At 31.8% G+C, this 22,181-nt stretch overlaps 2 protein-coding genes across 2 annotated transcripts in view; one reads left to right on the forward strand and one right to left on the reverse strand.

Annotated features, from left to right (window-relative positions):
• The window catches only part of LOC128990516 (collagen alpha chain CG42342-like), a 159,535-nt gene extending 145,002 nt beyond the window's left edge, over positions 1 to 14,533 (reverse strand). Inside the window, exons 1-2 of the mRNA XM_054412909.1 lie at positions 14,503 to 14,533; positions 13,895 to 13,930 (exon numbers count right to left, since the gene is read on the reverse strand). Coding sequence (XP_054268884.1) covers positions 13,895 to 13,897 — 3 coding nt within the window. The 5' untranslated portion in view covers positions 13,898 to 13,930; positions 14,503 to 14,533. The remainder of the gene's footprint in view (positions 1 to 13,894; positions 13,931 to 14,502) is intronic.
• Positions 14,534 to 18,762: 4,229 nt separating this feature from the next.
• LOC128989040 (uncharacterized protein DDB_G0271670-like) lies at positions 18,763 to 21,973 on the forward strand. Its single transcript, XM_054410897.1, has 2 exons — positions 18,763 to 18,817; positions 20,592 to 21,973. Exon 2 carries the CDS (start codon positions 20,606 to 20,608, stop codon positions 21,971 to 21,973), a length of 1,368 nt encoding a protein of 455 aa, XP_054266872.1. The 5' UTR covers positions 18,763 to 18,817; positions 20,592 to 20,605.
• Positions 21,974 to 22,181: the final 208 nt, after the last annotated feature.

Here is a 22,181-nt window from a genome sequence, read left to right on the forward strand (position 1 = left end):
TAATGTACATTGTTGAATTACGTAGTTATATATGTTGATGTCTCCAGAGGCAATGTATAATCTCAAATGGTCACGTTGTATGGTGTGTAAATGGTTTCTCGTGAGTAACAGTTGTATACGTTGATATCGCTTGGGCAAATGTATCGCGTCTAACAAGTAATTAATTGATGACGTGTAACACAGGCTATTGACATATCCTTATCACCGGCTTCATGTTGTATAATGGGTAATGGATCATGTTGATCGTGAGTAATACACTTGTATATGTTGATGTCTCTAGGTTCAATGTTTAATTAAAGACGTATAAAATGTAATACAGATTATTGAAATATCAGGATCAGCTTCAAGTTTTATAATGTTCAATATATCAAGCAACGCAGTTGCACATATTGATCTTTAAGGTCAATGTATAATTTCAAACGTTACCGGTAATTGATGTATTGTAATGCCGGTTATTGACATATCCTTATCAACAGCTACGTGTTGTATAATGTAGTATACAACGTTACAATATAATATAATGTGTCTTGATTAGTACAATAATTATGTACGTTGATATCTTCTGGGCAAATATATACTGTCTGACAGGTAATTAAGTAGTACATAGTCAATGGAAATGCATCGTTATTGACAGCTGCTCATCATCCGCTTCATGTTGTATAATGTCTAATGTATCTTGATTACATTATATAACACGATTAAAACATTATATTGTACAGTCCTTTAAGCAAATGTATATTGTCAAACAAAGTGATGGCATCCAAATTAAGAATATATCCTATGTTACAAAAGAAATGAATAGAAAATTGATAAACTTTAAAAAATACGATTTGAGTACAGTAAAACTGGTTAACTCATTGATATAATTGCATAACATTTGCATTTAATTTTACAGGTAAATAAATGCCATTTGAAATGCATCTGTTTAGGGACCCCATATTGATAAATATATGAATGAGCCACAATGATACTAGGTTTTCTCATGTGTACTATCCAAAACTCAGGTTAATCGAACGTTTGACAATTAGCCTAGGACAAAATAGATTACTCGGAATGTTATCACAGCTTAATAGGATAAATAAATCACATGGGGTGGACTGCATCTTGTTAAAGGGATTTATTTATGTCAAACAACGAACTTATCGAACATGCATTAACACTCTAGCGTCGAACTATAAAATAAACACGTTTTAGGCACCGCAATGGTTTTACTGTACCGTATTTATATTGATTCACTATATATAGGCGAGGATCTTTTAATCGAGCTACTTAATTTATTTATATACTATAGGCACCCATAACTTGTCATGCATTTGTTTTTTTATTGAGTCAAAATACGTTTTAAAACATACTCTCAATGACTGCTATTGATGTTAAAAAACAATATATTTTTAAAGTTATGTCAGACTTTTCGTTTAACGTATACCGTAAGACATAGAATGATAATTCGTAAAAAAGAGCATTATGGCCTAACTAAGTACAATATTATACAAGTACAATAGCTAGCAACAGTTACATTTAATCATCAGTTGGTGTTCTTTCAGTTATCAATAAACTTTACCAAAAGTATAATGCCAATGAGACATGAACAAAAATTAACTAATTCAAAAAGTTTTTTACAAAATCCCTACTAAATGAACGTTAAATATACCCCATAGACGGTCGCTTCCCAGCCTTCATTCTGTGTAACCTGGTCATGATCAAAACTGGTTTAGAGAAGCCGACGTCGACCTTACAATCAACAATAATTGCGAAGCAGGAACGATTATTAGCTTAATAAAAACTATAACTCTTCTCCCGCCTCCACTGCTGTGCCGGTAGGGATACAGGTACGAGAAAACGGTACAGTTACTAGGAACAGGTATAAGTGAGGTCACTGGAACTATGTAGTGACACTAAATATAGACAGTTATCAACACTAAGGACTAGTTTTAAAAGAGTACTTAGATAAATACTGAGAAAATAGAGAATAATTAATAGATTGGCAGACACAAAGGTGAAGATTTTTGGTTACAGGAACGGTTACACGTAAGGTATACGTATACATTGCTCTTGTAGCGATGATACTACCATGTAGTGTTGGTAAATTACTGGGTAAAAAGAGACAGGAATAGGTGGAGTGACGGTACTAGAACTAGTAAAATATACATGATAATAGGTTCAGGTCAAATATTCAACGAATACAGAATACGGCAGGATAAAAGATATGTGAATATACCCACTGTATAAAGGTATTATTAGGTGCAGGCACGGTTGCTAGTATACAGGTACTAAATACCGAACTGGAACCTTTTTGTCGATATTCAGAAGAGGTGCAGTCGCATAAACTGTTACATTGGTTTAGTATTAGCATGACTTATTAATATACATTAACATTACATACTGTATGGCCACAAATATAGTCAGAAATCTAGAGCAGCATTCACCCTTAGGTTTTGAACTAAGTGTAACAGATTTCTACAAAGATAATACCATTTGGTTTTGCTGGCCAGTTAAATTTTAAAATCAATGCACGTGTTCCAAGTTTCACACCAAGTAATTTTGAACACGTATAAAAAAACTAGTTTCTGTTCTAGGAAGAAACATTAAGTTTACCGTACTCTGAAGAATAAATTATTTTAAAAAATCAAAGCACTTCTCTGCTGTTAATAGTTAGTGAGGTGCTTAATCCTAAAAACAATTCGCTGGTGAAAACTAAAAATCATAGTCAATTTAAGATTGGAGGAAAATTAAATGTATACGTTTTATTACACTTGTTTCTTTAATATCTTATTCACCTAAAGACACATAAAATTGTAGATCCTAAAACATTTTTTTCGACCTACCTAAAATGACAATAAAGTTGGATTATAGAAGAATAAGCATAGTATTATCTTGTTTAAGGTATATAAACAATGCAATGTTGACAAACCTTAATAAAATACGTCCCTACAATGAGACGGGTTCTAAGGTGATTCTGTGAACTGCCACTTGAAACTGAGGGTACTTAGCTCCACATTGCTATTGCTATTGGACACTGTAATAGGATGACCTTTAGAATTGTTTCTGCTGTTGTTATCTGGAATTTAATGTTAAATTTGAAATTGCATCGGATGAGATTCAGCGCAATAGTAATTCTACCTTTACATTGCCATCTTAATTGGGTCGGCATTCAACAAAACATTTATGATTATTTTGGTTATAATTGTATGGGTTTGTAGACACTAAGCTATTGGACTTACTGTTGTTAATAATAAAAGGACGATGATCACCTTGAATTTCGAATATTTTGAACTGAGTATTATTTATTCTGATAACTATTCCAAATGTTGTTCAGGTCTAATTATTGATTGAAATTACCAAAATGAGGCTGTCTTTGGTTAATAAAATGATGGAAAGTTATTCTTTAATTTACTAAACAAAATGATTTAACACTGCTACGCACCTATATTTGGCAATTATCTTTGCTATCTTTTTAACCTGAATTAACTCTATTAGGTATATTCTCTCTTTAAGCCAAACATTTTGTGCTTAATGTCAATATATCCTGAACTGTGAAACTGAAAGAAAAAAAATACAGTAATAAAACTGAGTATTTATACTACAAAAATTTGAACAATAAATTTAAGTATAATTCTAAGTGTTTAATCAAAAGGTAACTAACAAGATGTTATTTTGGATGATGGTTTCAATGTTGATACAATTAGATTAGTGAGTAGTCATTTAGAAAAAAAGTTCATAAATATATTTTTTATCCACATCTTCAAATATGGTTAGTGTTATTATGTGATGAGTGGTTATCAAACATCAATTACCACCCAATACTAACTACTTTTCACTTTAAAATGGTAAAAAACACAAATTTTTCAGTTATATACTTTTGTACCAAATGAAACAGTCCAACAGTCAACACACCTGTCCACCAAGTTTGCTGGATAATCTCAAATCTCAACCCTTATAGCACTGAGAATGCATTTAAACTAATTAGAAATTCTAAGCTACCAACTTGGATATTACAACTTTACCCGTTCCCCGGCTCTATAGGCCTCTCGCTGTAGTGCGGGTTGTTAAGGTTAATTAATTAGGTTTAGGGCTCAAATTGTAACTGATATTGTATATTCATTTACTTTTTACAGTAGTATGGCAGACAATCAGTAGTGTAAAAGATGAAGAATTGTCAATTTGAAATTAACAGAAAATATATTGTGAATTTGCATATAGTTACACAAAATATCTGCATAACTTATACATTTTATACTGTTAAACGGCATTTACTTTAACGGAGATAAATCATCAACACAGAGACAGCTCTTCCTCCTGAAAAATCTTATTTTGGTCTACATATGGCAACCTAAATGTTTTTGAATTTTGCTCATTAACTTGGATTTATAGCGTATTTGTCTCTTGCCAAAATTTCAAATAAAAAAAATTAGAAATGATGCAATATAAAATCATGGTTTTGTGTAGCTTCTTGAAAAATACATCTTTATGTTTTGTTTGTGAACAGAATCCATACTCATGGTTGTATTTTTCTTGGGTGCCCAAAAAATAAACTTAATTCTAAACCGACAAGCACCTTCTACCAAATGCTGTTAAAACATTCCATTATATCAAATTTAAGGGATAATATAACCAACTAAAATATACTGCACAAAAGTAAAACTATATATTTTATAACGTTACAAGAAATAAACATAAGAACAATTTCCTTCTTATAATAACCGTTTGTAGCTAAAAGGTAGGCCTACCTATATAATATAAATAAAACGGCCCGATATTATTTTTAATAAACCGAATATTCTAACCACTGTTTTATCTGTAATCTCAGTGGTATAATTTAGAAAGCCTTAAGATGGCTTAAGTTAGAACCGTAAGACGGTGTTAGAGTTGTGATGGTTATAATCACGTTTTGAGTCTAATTGAACGATTTGAAAGCGCATTAAATCAGGTACAACAAAGAGGGGACCTTCATTAGGAATAATTGAAAGAAGCCGGCGGCCAGATTGGGGTAAATTTTGTAATGAAGGGAACAATTTAAAGATTTAGCTGGGTATTTAATTACAGTTGCTCATAGCAATGACGGCTTTATTTCAGGACAAATCCGTTTATAATTTAATAAAATAGATGTTATGGTTAATTTAGTTTTATAATTGGGGGTTTGAACTGAACTACAGTAAACCCTGTTGTAGACAAACGCGCTGGATTTATTTGTAAAAACTAACATTAATCACGTTATACCAAAACATGGTTTTACTTTAATTTTATTTTTGTAGTTTGTTCGTAAAATTATTTCACTTATCCGTTTTTTTTCTTTCATAGGTAAGACACAAGCGTGTTTTAAAATACCCCCGTCGAAGAAAATCTGGAGACTAAGTAAATTCAAGTTCGTGTCATTGGATTTTTACAAAAAGAATTATTTAAACAAGTCCTATCTATTGTCCCATTAAATAACATTTTATTCAACGAGTGCTTAGGTTTGCTGCTATGGGGAACTAAAAAAAATGGGATGATTAAATAATCATACAAACAATTTTCTAGCATCGGTCCCTATGTAGCAACAGGATCTGATTGCAATGAAATATTTATGTAGCTAATAAAAAAAAAAAAAACATATTGAAACTCGATAAGGCTGACTTAAGTTGTTGTGTTTTAGAATTAATTGTCTAAAAACCTCTTTAATAAGAGAGAGATATTTATCCAAGCAGTTCTTTAATTAATTTACAGGTTAAGTGTAAGAGAGGGCCATGTGGCCCTAACTTTGCCTGATTAAATAAATATTTTTTTCATTTCATTTAATTATGAATGATAAGAAAGTGATGATAAAATTATATTTTGTTAACATAAAAAGAGTACGTACTGTACATTATGATGTTATGACCCATAATATTGTCTTTGTTTAACACTTTGGCCGTTATATTTTTATTAGCCTTTATAACAACTGAAAGTTTTTATCACTTTCTCAGCTTCTTAATACAGTATGTGACTATGAAATTCCTTTACCCATTACTTCGCTTATAATTCGGTATTAAGTACTGTACGTGTTTTTCCTTAAGTAATTGTAGGTAACAAGGTAGACCAAACCTTAACACATTAGAAATACAGGATAGTTCAAAAATTACATTATTGTAATCTTTGGGAACAAATACTTATATTTCCACAAATAATCCTTTTTAGTGACACAAACAAATACTGACCAGAGGTTTTATTAATTTTTTAACTAATAAAACGTTGACTTTTCATTGTTATGACACTTTCAAAACAACTGAAATCGTATTTTTTTACGATAAATGCAACCTGAATTACACATGAACAAGATTATGGCCAAAGACAAAAAGAACAAAGTAGAAAATTTTGTTACCTTATCAATAGTTCACTTAAGTTTTTGTTGATAAAATTACTAGCCCAGTTGACCATTGGATTGCTTTTCAAGAATTACTCTAAGTACCAAAACACTACCGTGCACATAATATTGTTTATACATTTTGTAGCATGAACATTTTAAATAGCTTAAAATAAAAATTCGAGTAATAATATACATACAACAGTAAGAAAAACACTAGAATCCTTAAGAGGGAATCGCATTTAATGCAACTAATGTGTTTACAAACGTTTACGCAAATGTGTGTATAAAACAGTTGCTAAAAATACTGACTATTTAAATACTTTCACTAAAGGTGTTGGAATGGGTAAGAACATACTCTATTGATTTAAATATTTGCTTTATTAAAGAGGGTTATAAGATACGACGGCGTAGAAGGGCCAAGGAGTAACATTTTTTTTGTAAAATTCTGACTAAAATTTTGACTTTTATTCTCAAAATGTTGACTTTTATTCTTACAATTTTGACTTTTAATCTCAACATTTTGACTTTTAATCTCAAAATTTTGACTTTTAATCTCAACATTTTTACTTTTAATCTCAAAATTTTGACTTTTAATCGCAAAGATGTAGTTATTATTTGCAAGTACAACCAACCAAGACAGTATGACCAACATAACAAGCGGCAATCTTTGATTGCACGCTTTTCTCTTATGTTCAACTAGAGAGTAGTGACTCCAGTCTATCTATTCATCTCTATGGTTATAGTAGGCCTACTTACGGAGTTTGGTGGTAATTTAACACTCAAAACCAGATGATTTAAACAGTAATTGAGCTCCAGTTGTAAAAGCACTTGCAATAAATACGACGTTGTAGAATTCAATGAATTTTAAGATAGAAGTCAACATTTTGACATTTTAGGCCAAAACTTTGAGATTAAAAGTCAAAATTTTGAGATTAAAAGTCAAAATTTTGATATTGAAAGTCAAAAATTTTTAATTTAAAGTCAAAATTTTGAGATTAAACGTCAAAATTTTGAGATTAAAAGTCAAAATTTTACAAAAAAAAATGTTACTCCATGGCTATTCTACGCCGTCGTCATAAGCTGTAAATAATCAGACATTTATTGCAACGACACCGAGTAAACATCAGTACAAGCGTAACACGGAAGACAAACGCTTGGTTGTAGCGGCTTTATCAGAGGGCGCTCGGAGGCTTGGCCACTTAATTTTTCATTTTGAGATTACTTCTCAAGATAAGTAGCGTCCTCGTAATTGCTTTTTGGGGTTGGAGAGTTGGGGAGCTCCTGTTAGGGGAGTATCATTGTTGGATTGTTACTAAACGCGTTTCCTTTTATCTAAATCCCGTAATAATGTGTTTATTCGTTTGTTTTTCAGTACGAAAACAAATTGATAAATTTGGAGGAGGTTTTAGGTTTTGATCATTCAATCATAGTGGTAAATTGCACGATTCTTTGTTTACAAAGCTTCAAAGGTATTCAAAATGTCAAACCCCTGTTGGTTATTTGTGTGATGTGATTTAACTCTAATTTCTTAGAAGCACATTCGTCAACATGTAAACAATTTTATAAATTATTATGTAACGCTCAAAGAAAGTGAAGTTTATATTTGTAAGGAAACATTTGAACTGTTTCGTGAGGATTGCAGAAAACGCTATAATACTGCCGTCTGCCAACAAGCATTATGTTAAGGAAACTAAGATGGTAGAAATACTTTGTATAAAACAACTAAAAATGTTACGTATACTGAATGCTCAAAATTAAATTAAGTCGTATTTCACTATATAACTTGACATTTCCCACTGAAAAGCTACTAATTATAATTAAGATTAAGAAATCAATGTTACAAGAACAAATATTCACACTTTTATATTCCTCCAGCCATCAACAGATGTGCAATAACTAAATAAAATACCATACTAAGCTTATAATATTGAAGTATTGAACGGAAAAGACGTAGAATATATGGTTGGACTGGGATACCTCTGGATTGCTATTTTAATAGTTTTCATTACTAATAATTAATTGTCTTTTACGCAATGTTTATTGATATTTTTACTAAATCAAACCATAAAATAAGGGGATATAAATGACAACACAATTTCGCACCTACAGTCACGGACTTCTTTATCGTCGTCGACATCTCAGCAGAACAATTATCGTTCGCCTTGAGGACTTGTAGTAATTAAACACTCAACAGGGTCTTTAAATCGTTCACTTCGTTACAGAAATTTCAATCTGCCGGCAGCACCTTTCAATTATCCTTAATGAAGGCTTTCGTTTTACTTTATACTTGATCAGACTTACCTGCAGCATATATTTATTAATTAATTTGTTGAAATCTGTAAAGGAAATGACCTTATTGAATTACTTAGTCAAGTAAAACAGTTACTTGGGTATACTCTTTTACCAAATTATTTATTTTCGATGGCAGAGTCAACAATATACATTAACTTAGTTGCCAAATTTATACTTTCCGTTTTTAACTCATAGGTTTGCAAATTGAAGCACAAACTATTACTTTATAGTGAAATATGTATAGTTACAAGGCCTAAAGCAATCAAAATACATATGAACTGCTAATGGACAAATTGGGTAATAAGCTAGTTGGGTATGTTTGTTTGACGTTTTTTGAAGCAATCTCGACACCTGGAAGCAAGTTCACCCAAATTGGGTAATATTTTGCATATTTTCTATTTTCGATATTGCTGTATTAATTTAGTTTATAGTTTAAAACGAAATAATTATATTATTTATTGTTTAGTTTTCATATTCTTTTCTGTAATTTAATTTCGTTCTTTGGAATTGGTATCACAAAGTAAAAGAAATTCATTATGGCAAAGGATTTTCTTCACATAAAATATAGTTCCTATTCTTTACCCGTTTTGTTTTGAAAGTCTGGGTTTACAGTTATACGACAAAACTATGGCTGTGTAGTTTGGCCAAGAAAACGATTTAAATAACGAAAGGTTACTACTGAATATACTGCACTGAGTTGTAAGAGTATTAATTAACAAGTTTAGTTAAGTTGTATCAACAATCAAACATAAATCTTAAACCTGAAGCCAATCCTGGGATTTATTTGTAGTAATGGAAGTTCTGCAGCTTGGGATTTACTGGTTCTTTGGTGCAGTTTCAAACATTAACGGCTTTGTTAAACTATTTATTGGGATACAATGTAGAAGAAGAAGGAAGAATATATTGTTAAATGAATGTTTTAAGTCGTAAACTTGCAATTTTACAGGTACATAAGCAGGGTATTCTACGGGGAGTGTTATTTTTTATTTTCACTTGAAGGCAAGTGAAATCGTTGGCTCCGAGTCTATGATGAGATACTCAAGTTGGGTTCCAAGAGTAAATTAAACCAGTATTTCATTTCCCCATCTTTCTAAAGATATATATTTGCTAGCTAATAGCAACGTTATCTTTCTACACAAAACTATGTTTTGTATTGGAAAGAAAATAAGTGTGAGTCATACAGATATATGAGTTATAAAACAATTATTTACTTAAATAATGTGATAAGTCAATCATGCAAGGTTTCATAGTTTTGAGGTCAGAGTAGGTTCTGTATGAATTGTTAATTTTGTACATAATCTTGAATTTATTAAATTTTAATATTAAAGATTTATAAGTATGCGGGCTAATTGTATCCAATTATTGGTTAACAATTAAAGTTTAGAGCTAAAGAACTGTATTAAAGAACTAAGATTTTATAGTAAGCAGTCAAATGTTTAAGTATATAAAATATAAAATAAGTACAAAATATCCTACAGTTACAAGCATATCAATAGCCTGTATTTAGAAAAATCTAAAACTGTATATTTGGTAAAATTCTGTAACATAAGATAGGGGTGAAACAGAACAAATGTGCGTACTTATTTTTTATTGTTTTTAGCTTCCAAACTTTCGTATTAATTGGTCCATTAGCGGCCAGGGTCGATTGCGCAAAGCTTTTGATAATTAAATGTCAGGTTTTGTTTTTATCGTAGCCTTTCACACATTGGCCAGTTGGATAAAACTTTCTGTAATCCTTTGAATTTGTAATCAAACGAGTATTTTGGCACTTTATTATTTAAAAAACAGCTAAATTGTAGTTAAATTTAATTCATTTAATTGGAATCTTCTATATTTATAAAAGGAAATGCCATTTATTCCCTCACTCACTCATTGATCATTATATCTCAAAACCTTCAAGCAATAATAACTCAAGAATTAAAATTGAGGTTCCAACTTAGCTCTAGGTGTACAATGAGAAGCGTTTTCAAGAAATTTCGGGTCGCCGGAATTTTATCCCCCTGGAATTTTACCCCCTGCGTAAAGCTGACGTCACTATGACGTAGTAACCTGAGTGGCCAAAAGTTTGAATTTTACCCCCGCGGATTTGGAAGTCTAATGAAAATGGTCAGAGCGTGTTTAATTAGATTAGCGATAAAAACCGGAATTTTACCCCCTGTCCATATAACTAGCGTTTAGGCAACTGAAGATGTACGGGCCGGATTTTTACCCCCGGAATTGTACCCCCCGGAATTTTACCCCCGGAATTTTACCCCCCGGAATTTTACCCCCCGGAATTTTACCCCCTGGCTGATTTTAGAAATTGAATTATTGATTTTCTTATTTCTGTTTTTAATCAATTGTAAACATTTCATTATTTAGTAGCCTATCTTTATTTATTTATTTTGTAATCTCAACTAAGTAAACAGAATTCGCTGTTTTATTTTGATCATATTAACCAACAGTTGGCTTCAAAGATCGAATACTGACACTCGAATCTCAAAATTAATATTAAAACCCTGTTCGATTAGTTAATGTTACATATAAATTAAGAAAGGCTACTTAATAATAAAATGTTTACTATTAAATTAAAACTGAATGACGATAATTAATCATTCTCACTAATTTATATCTGTCCAGGGGGTAAAATTCCGGGGGGTAAAATTCCGGGGGGTAAAATTCCGGGGGTGAAATTCCGGGGATAAAATTCCGGGGGGTAAAATTCCGGGGGGTAAAATTCCGGGGGTAAAATTCCGGGCCGTACATTCTAGGTTTTTATAATTTGATGTGTTCTGATTAAACTCCCAACCGTGAAAATATATGTTTAATTCCGCGTTTAATCAATCGAGCTGATGTCGCGAAACTCAAAAGTTCGCGGTCGGAATTTTACCCCCTGGTTTGTGACGTCAAGTTTGCCCAGGGGGTAAAATTCCAGGGGGATAAAAATCCGCTACCCCGAAATTTCATCAGGGCTCTGTCCCAGTGGTCTTTTAAGTTTTCATTTGATTCTTATGGAGAAAAGAAAAGTTATGGAGAATTTTTTTTTAAAATTGAACAGATGAATACTTATGAATTTTATACTATTAATTCTAAGACATGTAAATAAAAAAACAAGTACGGTTATAAAAGTATAAGAGATTTGATTTGGACACTTTACAAATATTAATGATTTTATGAATTGTGTCCATAAAACGTCATTTTTAACCGTGGAGAAATTACCTTTCCGAAAACCCTAGTTTTAATTAAGAAAAATATTGTTTATAAGAGTTATTATACGTCTTTCTATGTTTATTTTAAAGAAGACTCAGAAATAAATGATATTTTTATTTTGTTGAAGTTGTAAGTATGTGTTATGTAAGTATGTAAGAAATAGATTTAATAAAGATTTCATATTCACCATTTATATTTAGTTAACATAAAACCCACAGTAAAACTGTTACTGTGTGTGAATATTACATTATGTTCAAGCTGCTGCAATCTACCATTAAACATTTCAGTATAAAAATTGATTTTTTTAATTGTAGGCCTATACTTAATTTTAAATTCCCGCCGTAAATTCCAACTTAACTGAACCCTATCATTTCACTATTCACAATTTTCAGATTTCAAAACGGTTATTTTTTAAGCGTTCAATCTTTTATTCATGGCTGTTTTCGCTTAAGGAATTAGTCACGCAGAAAGTATTTGAAAAGTTATTAAGAACCTAAACAAAGTAAGTTATTGAATAGAAGTACTGTATTCGTGCTATAGAAAACACCGAAAATAGTTTTTAAAGTTTAATCATATTTTCTTGAAATGTTAAATAAAGAATGTTGTCAACAGAAAGTTGAACGAAACTTTTAAGTTCTTCAACCCACATTCTAATAATCTGGTACTTTACCAATATTTCTAGTATTTCAATAAAGTTTAAGAAACACTTAACTTTTTAAGATTTGCCACAATACCATATAATATTTTTATAAAAAAGAAGTGAAATGTAAGTTTATAATTGTATATAGCTGTAATAATTGTATATAACTGTAATAATTGTATATAACTGTAATAATTGTATATAACTTTTAATATTTCGTTGACAAAAATACATATACGAAGCTCAGATGTATGAAATCCCTAAAGGCTCTTAAATTAAAATATTAAAATAAAAAACGGCCTAATAAGACCACGAGGCATTCAGAGTTTACCGTTTCAAACTAATCACTGACAGTAGTATAGTTGATTTCTTGAAAAGTTATTTTTACTAAATTTAACTTTTTCATTGCTCATTCCAACTTCAAAATATAATTTTACAAAACTTTACACAATATAAACAAAGTTAAGTGTATCTCCGACATAATAGCAGTAGACTATAAAAGACACATAATCAAAACCGTATAAACACAATAAGGTGTCGCTTCTGGCAGAAAACTGACTTAACGCTGTTCCCATATTGCCTCTGTTATTTTTAAATCTTCCAACGCGATAAGTTAAACGCTTCAATATCGCAGGAAGAAGATTGCTTCTTTACACAGCCGAGGTAAAGTAATTTCACTTCATTCTGGTATCACTTGGTGGAAATATACTTTAGAGATCATTTCAAACAGAATTACTGTTCACTGTTGCAGATGAACTCAATATTAGTTCAATAGTAATCTGAGTACTGTAGTTCGTTGGTTAATTTCACTAAACCCGCATGAACCTATATTAAAAGTTATATTCATTCATATATTGTCACGTCTAAATTCAGATGACGTTGATTTTTCAGACTAGTTAAACTACTACCACTTACTACTTTAAACAGCAAATTTTAACAGTTAAAATTACAAAAGTAAAGAATTTAAAAGAAGTGAACATAGTTGAAAACAACTGATAATATTTAAAAATTCACAATATTAATAATTATTACTCACCTTTATCTCTATTGGCTATCTGTGAAACGCTATTATTTGTGTCAATACAAAAATGTACAAAACGTCGACTATAAATTCTATCTATATTCTCAATCGTATAATAGCATAGTAAGAAAATACAAATAGTGAAAAAAACAAGGAAATAAAAAAACATATAAATGGTCATAACAGACTATAAACGTTTAAAACAAACAATTAGTGCTATAACTACAGACTACTCACACAACACCGAAAAGGGTTACTGATAGTTATATAGTTAGAATCAGAAAAGAAACAAGATCAAAACCCAAGACAAACGTAAAGACTCCGTCACCTCACAGGCAAAATTTAATTCAAATCTAGAATTAGTGAAACCAACTAATCTAGATGAAGTAAAAATGCGGGACCCGGGTTAGTGAGGCTTCGAAAGTCTTACCATGTAGCCTCGGTCCCCTTTGGCGCCTTTTTGGCCCTGAAAAAACAAATCGGGATTCAAACATTGGCGCAGAGTGAGAATGGGCGAGTGAAACGATCGATGAATGGGTATGAGTACGAAATGGGACAGCAGAGATTTGTAATACGAAATAAAAATGTTCTCCTATTTTAGTAGGAGGGTAGAAGGAAGTTGAATATTATTACTGATAACATTATTTAATATGAGTTTGAGAATTAAAGTTAACATTGTCAACAATTACAATATTAGCGACTATGGCTCAGTCGATATCGGAGCTTTGAGACCTAGATAGGTAGTTTATGTCTGTTGAAAATGTAGACGAAACTGATTAAAACTGTAATGAATGTAGATAATGTTAAAGTTTTAGACGTTTTTATATTAAACAAGTTTTGCTACTGTACTGTAAAACGCATAAGAGTACTATTTTCAAAGCTCTTGCATAGCCTAGTGAAAAAGTAATTTTTGATTACCTATCTTAATAACAAACTTATTTATAATGCAATTCTGAAAGAAACAGACACAGAAAAATAGAAGCTTATGAATATAAACTTAAAAATAAGTAAAATATAAGATAAATAAAAGTTAAATACCGGAAAGCCATTCTTGCCAGGAGGACCCAATGGACCCTGAAAAGAAATAAATAAACAATATGTCAAAATAAATGAAATCATAATAAAATAATAAAGGAAGAAATAAAAGTATGAATAAATAGAACAACCTAAATAAAAAAATAAAAACATAAATATACATGTATGTAGTAATATGAAGGTAAATTATAATGTAATTTGAGTTTTTTTATAGTTATTATTTCAGTGTTGTTATTGTTCTGTGCATTTATTTGGTAGAAAATACATAAAATAATCAAAAATCCATGGTTACTCACAAAACAGTAATTTTGTTATTTTCACACGATATTTTCTCATTTTTTGTTCAAATATTTTGTTGTATTGTCTGATAAAGACACTTATTATAGACTTGTTATGATGGAATAAATGGACGAATGGATAATACGAATAGACGAACCCATAGCAGAGGATGTTCAATTTTTTTTTTATTTCTAACATATCTTTACTGTTATTGTTATATTATTTTTACATGGTTTAGTTACAAAACAAAAACTACTATCTAAACTGAAAAGATCATTGTTTTCAACACACTTCATACTCTCTGAAATTTTTAGTTTTGAAGCACTCTATATAAATAATATGGAGGTTAAAATGGTACAGTAAGAAAAATAATTTCAAGGACTACTGTGTTAGAACCAAAGGCTCAAAAACTTTAGTTTATTTATTCCAAATAACTCAAAATCAATATCTAACACAAACAATTGATTCTAACACTCAATAAATTAAATGATTAATCAAACTCTCTTGCCACTATTGTGTCTGCAACCGAAGGAGATTCGGAAATATTTTGGAAGATCGATCTTGTTGATTAATGGATGCTGGGATTGCATTGGATAGGAATGACAGTTGGGCCTTGCTTTGTTATTGATATTTGTGTCCGGATATTGATATCATTTTGGAGTGGTTCTAATGCCTTAGAAGTAGTATAAAACACGGGGGTGATCCCGTGACGTCATAATTAGGTAATTGGTAAGTATTTTGTGATTGTGGAGCAGCGTGAATTACGCAGCGACTCTGGCGATGTATGTTGTGGATTGGTTGGTATTGTTATTAGGTCAAGGTTGTCTGAATGTGTTTTTTTAAATGTTCAGCTTTAATGTTTCAAATATACCATGTACTGGATTGTAAAAATATGTATTGTTCCATTTAACTATCCATCAACTAGCTGTCTCATATAATCTTCGAACTCTGGGCGGAGAAAGTACGAGGTACTAGATACTTGTGAGTTCTGTATCGGTGACATAGTTACGTCTACTGCGTTTTGTTCTTGAGTGTTTTGTTCTTGAGTGTTTTGTTCTTGAATATTATTATTTGAGATATTCGATGTTGAAGATATTTTGGGGTCTTGAATAGGAGCTGAATTTCTTGCAGACATGTTTTCCTGACGGTAGCTAAGAGTCAAATGATCTGTAGTTTACTCTGTTAACACTTATATAGTGTTTACAGAAATTCTAAATGTTTGCACAGAGACGTTTCAATCTTCCGAGAGATGATTCTCACGGAACGACAACAGATGTGAGTGTTCGCATGTGTGTGCCTATAAATAACTAGGCCTACTCGTTCTCGCGGGGGACCGACATGTGATTAACTGTTATTGCTTTACTTTTTCTAGCGTCACTGATTACGCTTAGCGGTGTTACGGCTTTTTGTTAATGGATTATTTTATCTATGTAGGAGGTAAGTTAACCTATTATTGTTTCTGCATTGTGTTCAAGATTGTTGTTTGTCGCGCAAACTAGACACGCTTCATTCGTATTGCGTACTGCTTTGTGTCAAGCAATTTTATCCTGTCACATTTTGTAATTTCCAGAGTTTTAATTATATTTCCCTGTTGTATTTTAAGTTTAAGTGTTTCCAGTTTGTGATACACGTCGTCCCATTGTGATTTGTGGAATATTCCCTAAATATACAGGTAATTAATTTTTCTTGTCATATACATATAGTATCCTAATATATATTAGCTTTTACTATTTATTTATAAGAAGCTCATTCCTTAATCATTACTTAAATTAGCTCAACTATTTGTATAAAAGATCCTACCACTATTTTGTCTAATCATTTAAATACAACCTTTCTCATAGTATAAAAACGAAACTAACTTATCTTTCAAATATAATCCTAATTATATGAAAACTTTACAAGACTATAAATAAATATTTCGGTAAATCTGCACTTACAAAACACTTATCTTAACTCAAAAATTCTTTTGCTGTATGAATACAACAATATACGTTACAACCATTTTTACCGCCTATTTTATAATAATTTTCTACAGAATAAAACGGCTTTCGATTAGAAATAGTTTAGGTATTGGCAGTGAGTTTTTAGTCTTTTCACGTGATATAAAAATTTGAGGCCAATCTCACTAGAGTTTACTAGTGTATTTTGTTGACTATTAATTAAAACTAATGCAGTACATAGCAAACAGCTGATTGATTTATCACTTAACAGATTGCACTACGTTTCTTTTTTGCTTCAAATTTTTACATTACTTGGGAAGTCTATTCTGTGTATAGTCAATGGTTTTATGTTTTTAAGAAAATTGGTATTCCAATATCGCTAAATCACTATACGTATTTAATGTCTCACATTTTGTAACAGATGTTATGTAAACCGCAAATAATCTTTCTTGTGATATATACAAACAAAAAACTATATCATTTACCTCAAATCATTATATTATAATAAAAAATAAATGATTTAGGATAAAAAAATATCTTATAATGTACATTGTCCTTGCCAAAATAAATGTATGTTTATTCAAGTTCACCTCATATTTTGTTGTAGTCCTAATGATAATATTAATTACCTTTTGTTGTTTTTGTATTTGTTAAAATATGGACTGATTAAACTGAATAACTAAACATTTTTAAGATTGAAAAAATGTTTACCGATTTCCTTAACTAACAATGTATAAACGTATAAATTGTTCTTCACAAAACGAGATATCTAAATATGACTCTAATACATTAATTATTAACTTGTTTGGATTATAAAAGGTAAAATGTGATTGCCTAAAATTATACTTTGTTTTTTATTGAGGATTGCTTTATTGACATACGTAAAAATTTCTTCACATTCTAATAATCATAATAGAAAACTATATATTTTACTTAACAATTTTTATATTAAATTATTCTTTGTTCTTTTATCTCAAATTGCTTTCTCACGTACATGAATTGACTCACTTTTTGTTACGCTCTTAAATTATAATATTAATCAAGGTACTTCTCATAGTCAGTTGGCGACTTTATTAAAATATAGCTCGATTAAATTGGTTGTTTTTTATACGATTTTCTTAACATATGACTTGTTCTTCTCAAAATAAACATATAAAATGGTTCTAATACTTAATTGCTTAATGTGTTTTTTTTTCTTCTAGAGTTAACTAACGCAGCTTTACTTGAAACACGGAGTATTCCTGATTTACTACAGGTAATTATTTGAAAAATCTTAGTTTACGCATAGTTCAGATGGTTTCTATCTCTTTGTAATCTTTCCTTAAAAAATACATGTACAACTAAATATATTTTAGTTAATAGTATTTATATTAAATTATTCTTTGTTCTTTTATCTCAAATTGCTTTCTCACGTACATGAATTGTTTCACTTTTTGTTACGCTCTTAAATTATAATATTAATCAAGGTACTTCTCATAGTCAGTTGCTGACTTTATTAAAATATAGCTCGATTAAATTGGTTGTTTTTTATACGATTTTCTTAACATATGATTTGTTCTTCTCAAAATAAACATATAAAATGGTTCTAATACTTAATTGCTTAATGTGTTTTTTTTTCTTCTAGAGTTAACTAACGCAGCTTTACTTGAAACACGGAGTATTCCTGATTTACTACAGGTAATTATTTGAAAAATCTTAGTTTACGCATAGTTCAGATGGTTTCTATCTCTTTGTAATCTTTCCTTAAAAAATACATGTACAACTAAATATATTTTAGTTAATAGTATTTATATTAAATTATTCTTTGTTCTTTTATCTCAAATTGCTTTCTCACGTACATGAATTGTTTCACTTTTTGTTATGCTCTTAAATTATAATATTAATCAAGGTACTTCTCATAGTCAGTTGCTGACTTTATTAAAATATAGCTCGATTAAATTGGTTGTTTTTTATACGATTTTCTTAACATATGATTTGTTCTTCTCAAAATAAACATATAAAATGGTTCTAATACTTAATTGCTTAATGTGTTTTTTTTTCTTCTAGAGTTAACTAACGCAGCTTTACTTGAAACACGGAGTATTCCTGATTTACTACAGGTAATTATTTGAAAAATCTTAGTTTACGCATAGTTCAGATGGTTTCTATCTCTTTGTAATCTTTCCTTAAAAAATACATGTACAACTAAATATATTTTAGTTAATAGTATTTGTAAAATGCTACGATTGTTATGTGTTTATTTTACTTAGCTCGGTTAATAATTTAATTTACTTCATATCTCGTTCTTATTGTTTCTTGTATTATTGAACATTCTTAAGCCAAAAAATATATTTTAAATTGTAATTTGCATCTCCATAAGTATTATAAAATCACGTATCTTGTTTTGGATTATTAAAACGGCTATTCCGCTATCTTTCAAATAATATTAATATCAAAATAAATATTAATAATTAATGGCTGCTCTTGCTAGTCCCCCACTACACCTCATATCCTTTGATTGGGTGGGTAGACCACGCCTCCAGCAAGCCCCGTCCCCACTACGCTACCTGTCCTGTGATTGGCTGAGTAGACCACGCCTCCACTTAGTCCAACCCCCCACCAGAGCGCACAAAACTAGTTGAATCTCTTTCAAACCTCACTACATCTTGTGTACTCGCACGGTACACATCATGTTCTGTCTCCTTTCAAACCCTTGTCTATCTAGGGTTTGAATGAATCTTTATCATGCGACAGTGGTCAAACCAAGTTGCATTTCTATCCATCCTTTACATACAACAGTGGTCAAACCAAGTTGTATTTAAATCCTTCCTGAACATGCGACAGTGGTCAAACCAAGTTGCATTTCTATCCATCCTTTACATACAACAGTGGTCAAACCAAGTTGTATTTAAATCCTTCCTGAACATGCGACAGTGGTCAAACCAAGTTGCATTTCTATCCATCCTTTACATACAACAGTGGTCAAACCAAGTTGTATTTAAATCCTTCCTGAACATGCGACAGTGGTCAAACCAAGTTGCATTTCTATCCATCCTTTACATACAACAGTGGTCAAACCAAGTTGTATTTAAATCCTTCCTGAACATGCGACAGTGGTCAAACCAAGTTGCATTTCTATCCATCCTTTACATACAACAGTGGTCAAACCAAGTTGTATTTAAATCCTTCCTGAACATGCGACAGTGGTCAAACCAAGTTGCATTTCTATCCATCCTTTACATACAACAGTGGTCAAACCAAGTTGTATTTAAATCCTTCCTGAACATGCGACAGTGGTCAAACCAAGTTGCATTTCTATCCATCCTTTACATACAACAGTGGTCAAACCAAGTTGTATTTAAATCCTTCCTGAACATGCGACAGTGGTCAAACCAAGTTGCATTTCTATCCATCCTTTACATACAACAGTGGTCAAACCAAGTTGTATTTAAATCCTTCCTGAACATGCGACAGTGGTCAAACCAAGTCCCATTTCTACCCTTCCTTAACATACAGCAATGGTAAACCCAAGCTGCTCCTTTCAAGCCCTTGCCTATGTTATATGTCTAAAAGTTCTTCATGCATGTACTGTTTAGTCTTTCTTGCTAGATAATTTGCTTTAGTAGTTGTGACTTGGTGTTAGTGGTTTGAATCTTTGCATGTTTTTTTTTAAATAACTAATGACCTTGACCTACTTGTATTATTGGTTGTTTGAAACTTTATCTTTAAAATAGTTTCTCTGCCCACATGCAACTCCTCCTTTTAGATGTACTTATTCCCCCACCTCTTTACCACACTCAAATCTTCCCCCACTCTGTCTATCTATATCCCCCACCACTTAGGGTGGGTATAAATGAGAGAGCATATTGGTTAATAACATCATTCTGTTGCCAGCCTGCAGAAAAGCCATGGACCCCTGCTTAAGAAAGACTACCAAGCCAATGAAGCCAGTGGCAGGCATGAAGAGATCTAAACTTCAGGAGGCGTTGACTGGAGGTGTTAAGAAGATGAAATCATCAACTCCTTCTGAAACCCTGGTCAACAAGACTCTGTCGCAGCCGGGATCCTCTTCATCTGCCGCCAAGACTCTTTCGCAGCCAGGCAAGACTCTGTCGCAGCCGGGATCCTCTTCATCTGCTTTGTCTGACGATGCAAAGAAAACAACTACAATATCAACTCAATCTTCCCTTGCCGCCAAGACTCTTTCGCAGCCAGGATCTTCTTCTGCTTTGTTTGAAGATAGATTGAAGAAACCTTCTTCTGGTAACACTTCGTCGAAGAAACGGTCTGATTCATCGTCTTCCTCTTCTTCTTCTTCGTCATCATCTTCCTCGTCTTCTTCATCGTCCTCGTCCTCTTCTTCTACGTCATCGCCCAAAAATCAAACAATTAAGTCCCCTCTATCCATGCTTCTCTCTCCCATAATTCTCTCCTTGCTATCTCCTATTAAATCTCCAGAAAAGCCATCCACTCCCAAACGTAAGCCATCTCCAAAACCTCAACCACATAGCCTAACTCTTCCTAATTTAAATTCCTCCTCGAACCAAATGCCTGACATAGATTCTCCTGAAATTACCATTCCAAACCCCCCACCCAAATCCCTCCCTGCTGCACCCACCGTTGTTAGAAAACTCTTTACTAAAACTGAATCCTCAAAAGAATCCCTTCCCCCCCATTCAAACCCTTCTGAAAAATTGGTAAAACTCATGGCCAAAAGACGAGCTGCATTTAAGCCCAAGCCACAATGTTCTTATATTTTCCAAAAAGGGGTGAAAAAAGGTGAGTGTTGTGAAAAGTCCTGCTTTTCTGATGCTAATGTGTGCAGCCTCCACACTAAGGGGAAAAGCAGGATGGTACCCACTCAACCTAAAATTATTAGCAGCAAACCTGTCGCTACCAATCCTCAGTCATTTGAAAGACCATCAATAATCGTCAAAAGCCAGGCTCAGGAAAAATCTTGTACATCTGATCCAACACCGAGCACCTCACGTGTTGTTGTGATAGACAAGATTTTGCCTAGCCAACCACGAACGTCAGGCTTTGCTCGACCCTGTCGTCCACCACAAATTCAAGCTAAAAAAACCAGAATTGATAGGCTACCCAAAAATCGTAAATTCGAAATTCTTTTGATGACACCAAACGGTGAAGTCATTTTAAGAGAAGGAAATGACAGGTTCCGACTTAAATTACCCAGAGGCATGACCATCCCGAATACAACCCACCGATACTACATAATTCGTGATCGGTCTTCGGGATGGGCATCTGTAACATTATAAATTGGTTTAGTTTCAAATTGATCTTAATTATCCTCTAAATTCTCCTTTAGTATGCAAAAATTGGGAACGCATTTGTTATAGCCTAACAAATGCGTTCCCAATTTTTGCATTTAAAGAGTGACCTTGAGATTTTAGAAATAGATTATTTTAATCAGAGATTTCCATCTAATTTATTCATAAAACATTAGAAACAAATTTGTTATATCCT

Source organism: Macrosteles quadrilineatus, unplaced genomic scaffold (assembly GCF_028750875.1).
Source record: "Macrosteles quadrilineatus isolate MER2022 unplaced genomic scaffold, UCM_ALF_1.0 Scaffold_3__2_contigs__length_128488019, whole genome shotgun sequence".
Lineage (NCBI taxonomy): Eukaryota > Metazoa > Arthropoda > Insecta > Hemiptera > Cicadellidae > Macrosteles > Macrosteles quadrilineatus.

Coding starts and splice junctions, on each gene's coding strand:
- LOC128989040 (XM_054410897.1), top strand. CDS start 20,606: ATGGACCCCTGCTTAAGAAAGACTACCAAGCCAATGAAGCCAGTGGCA.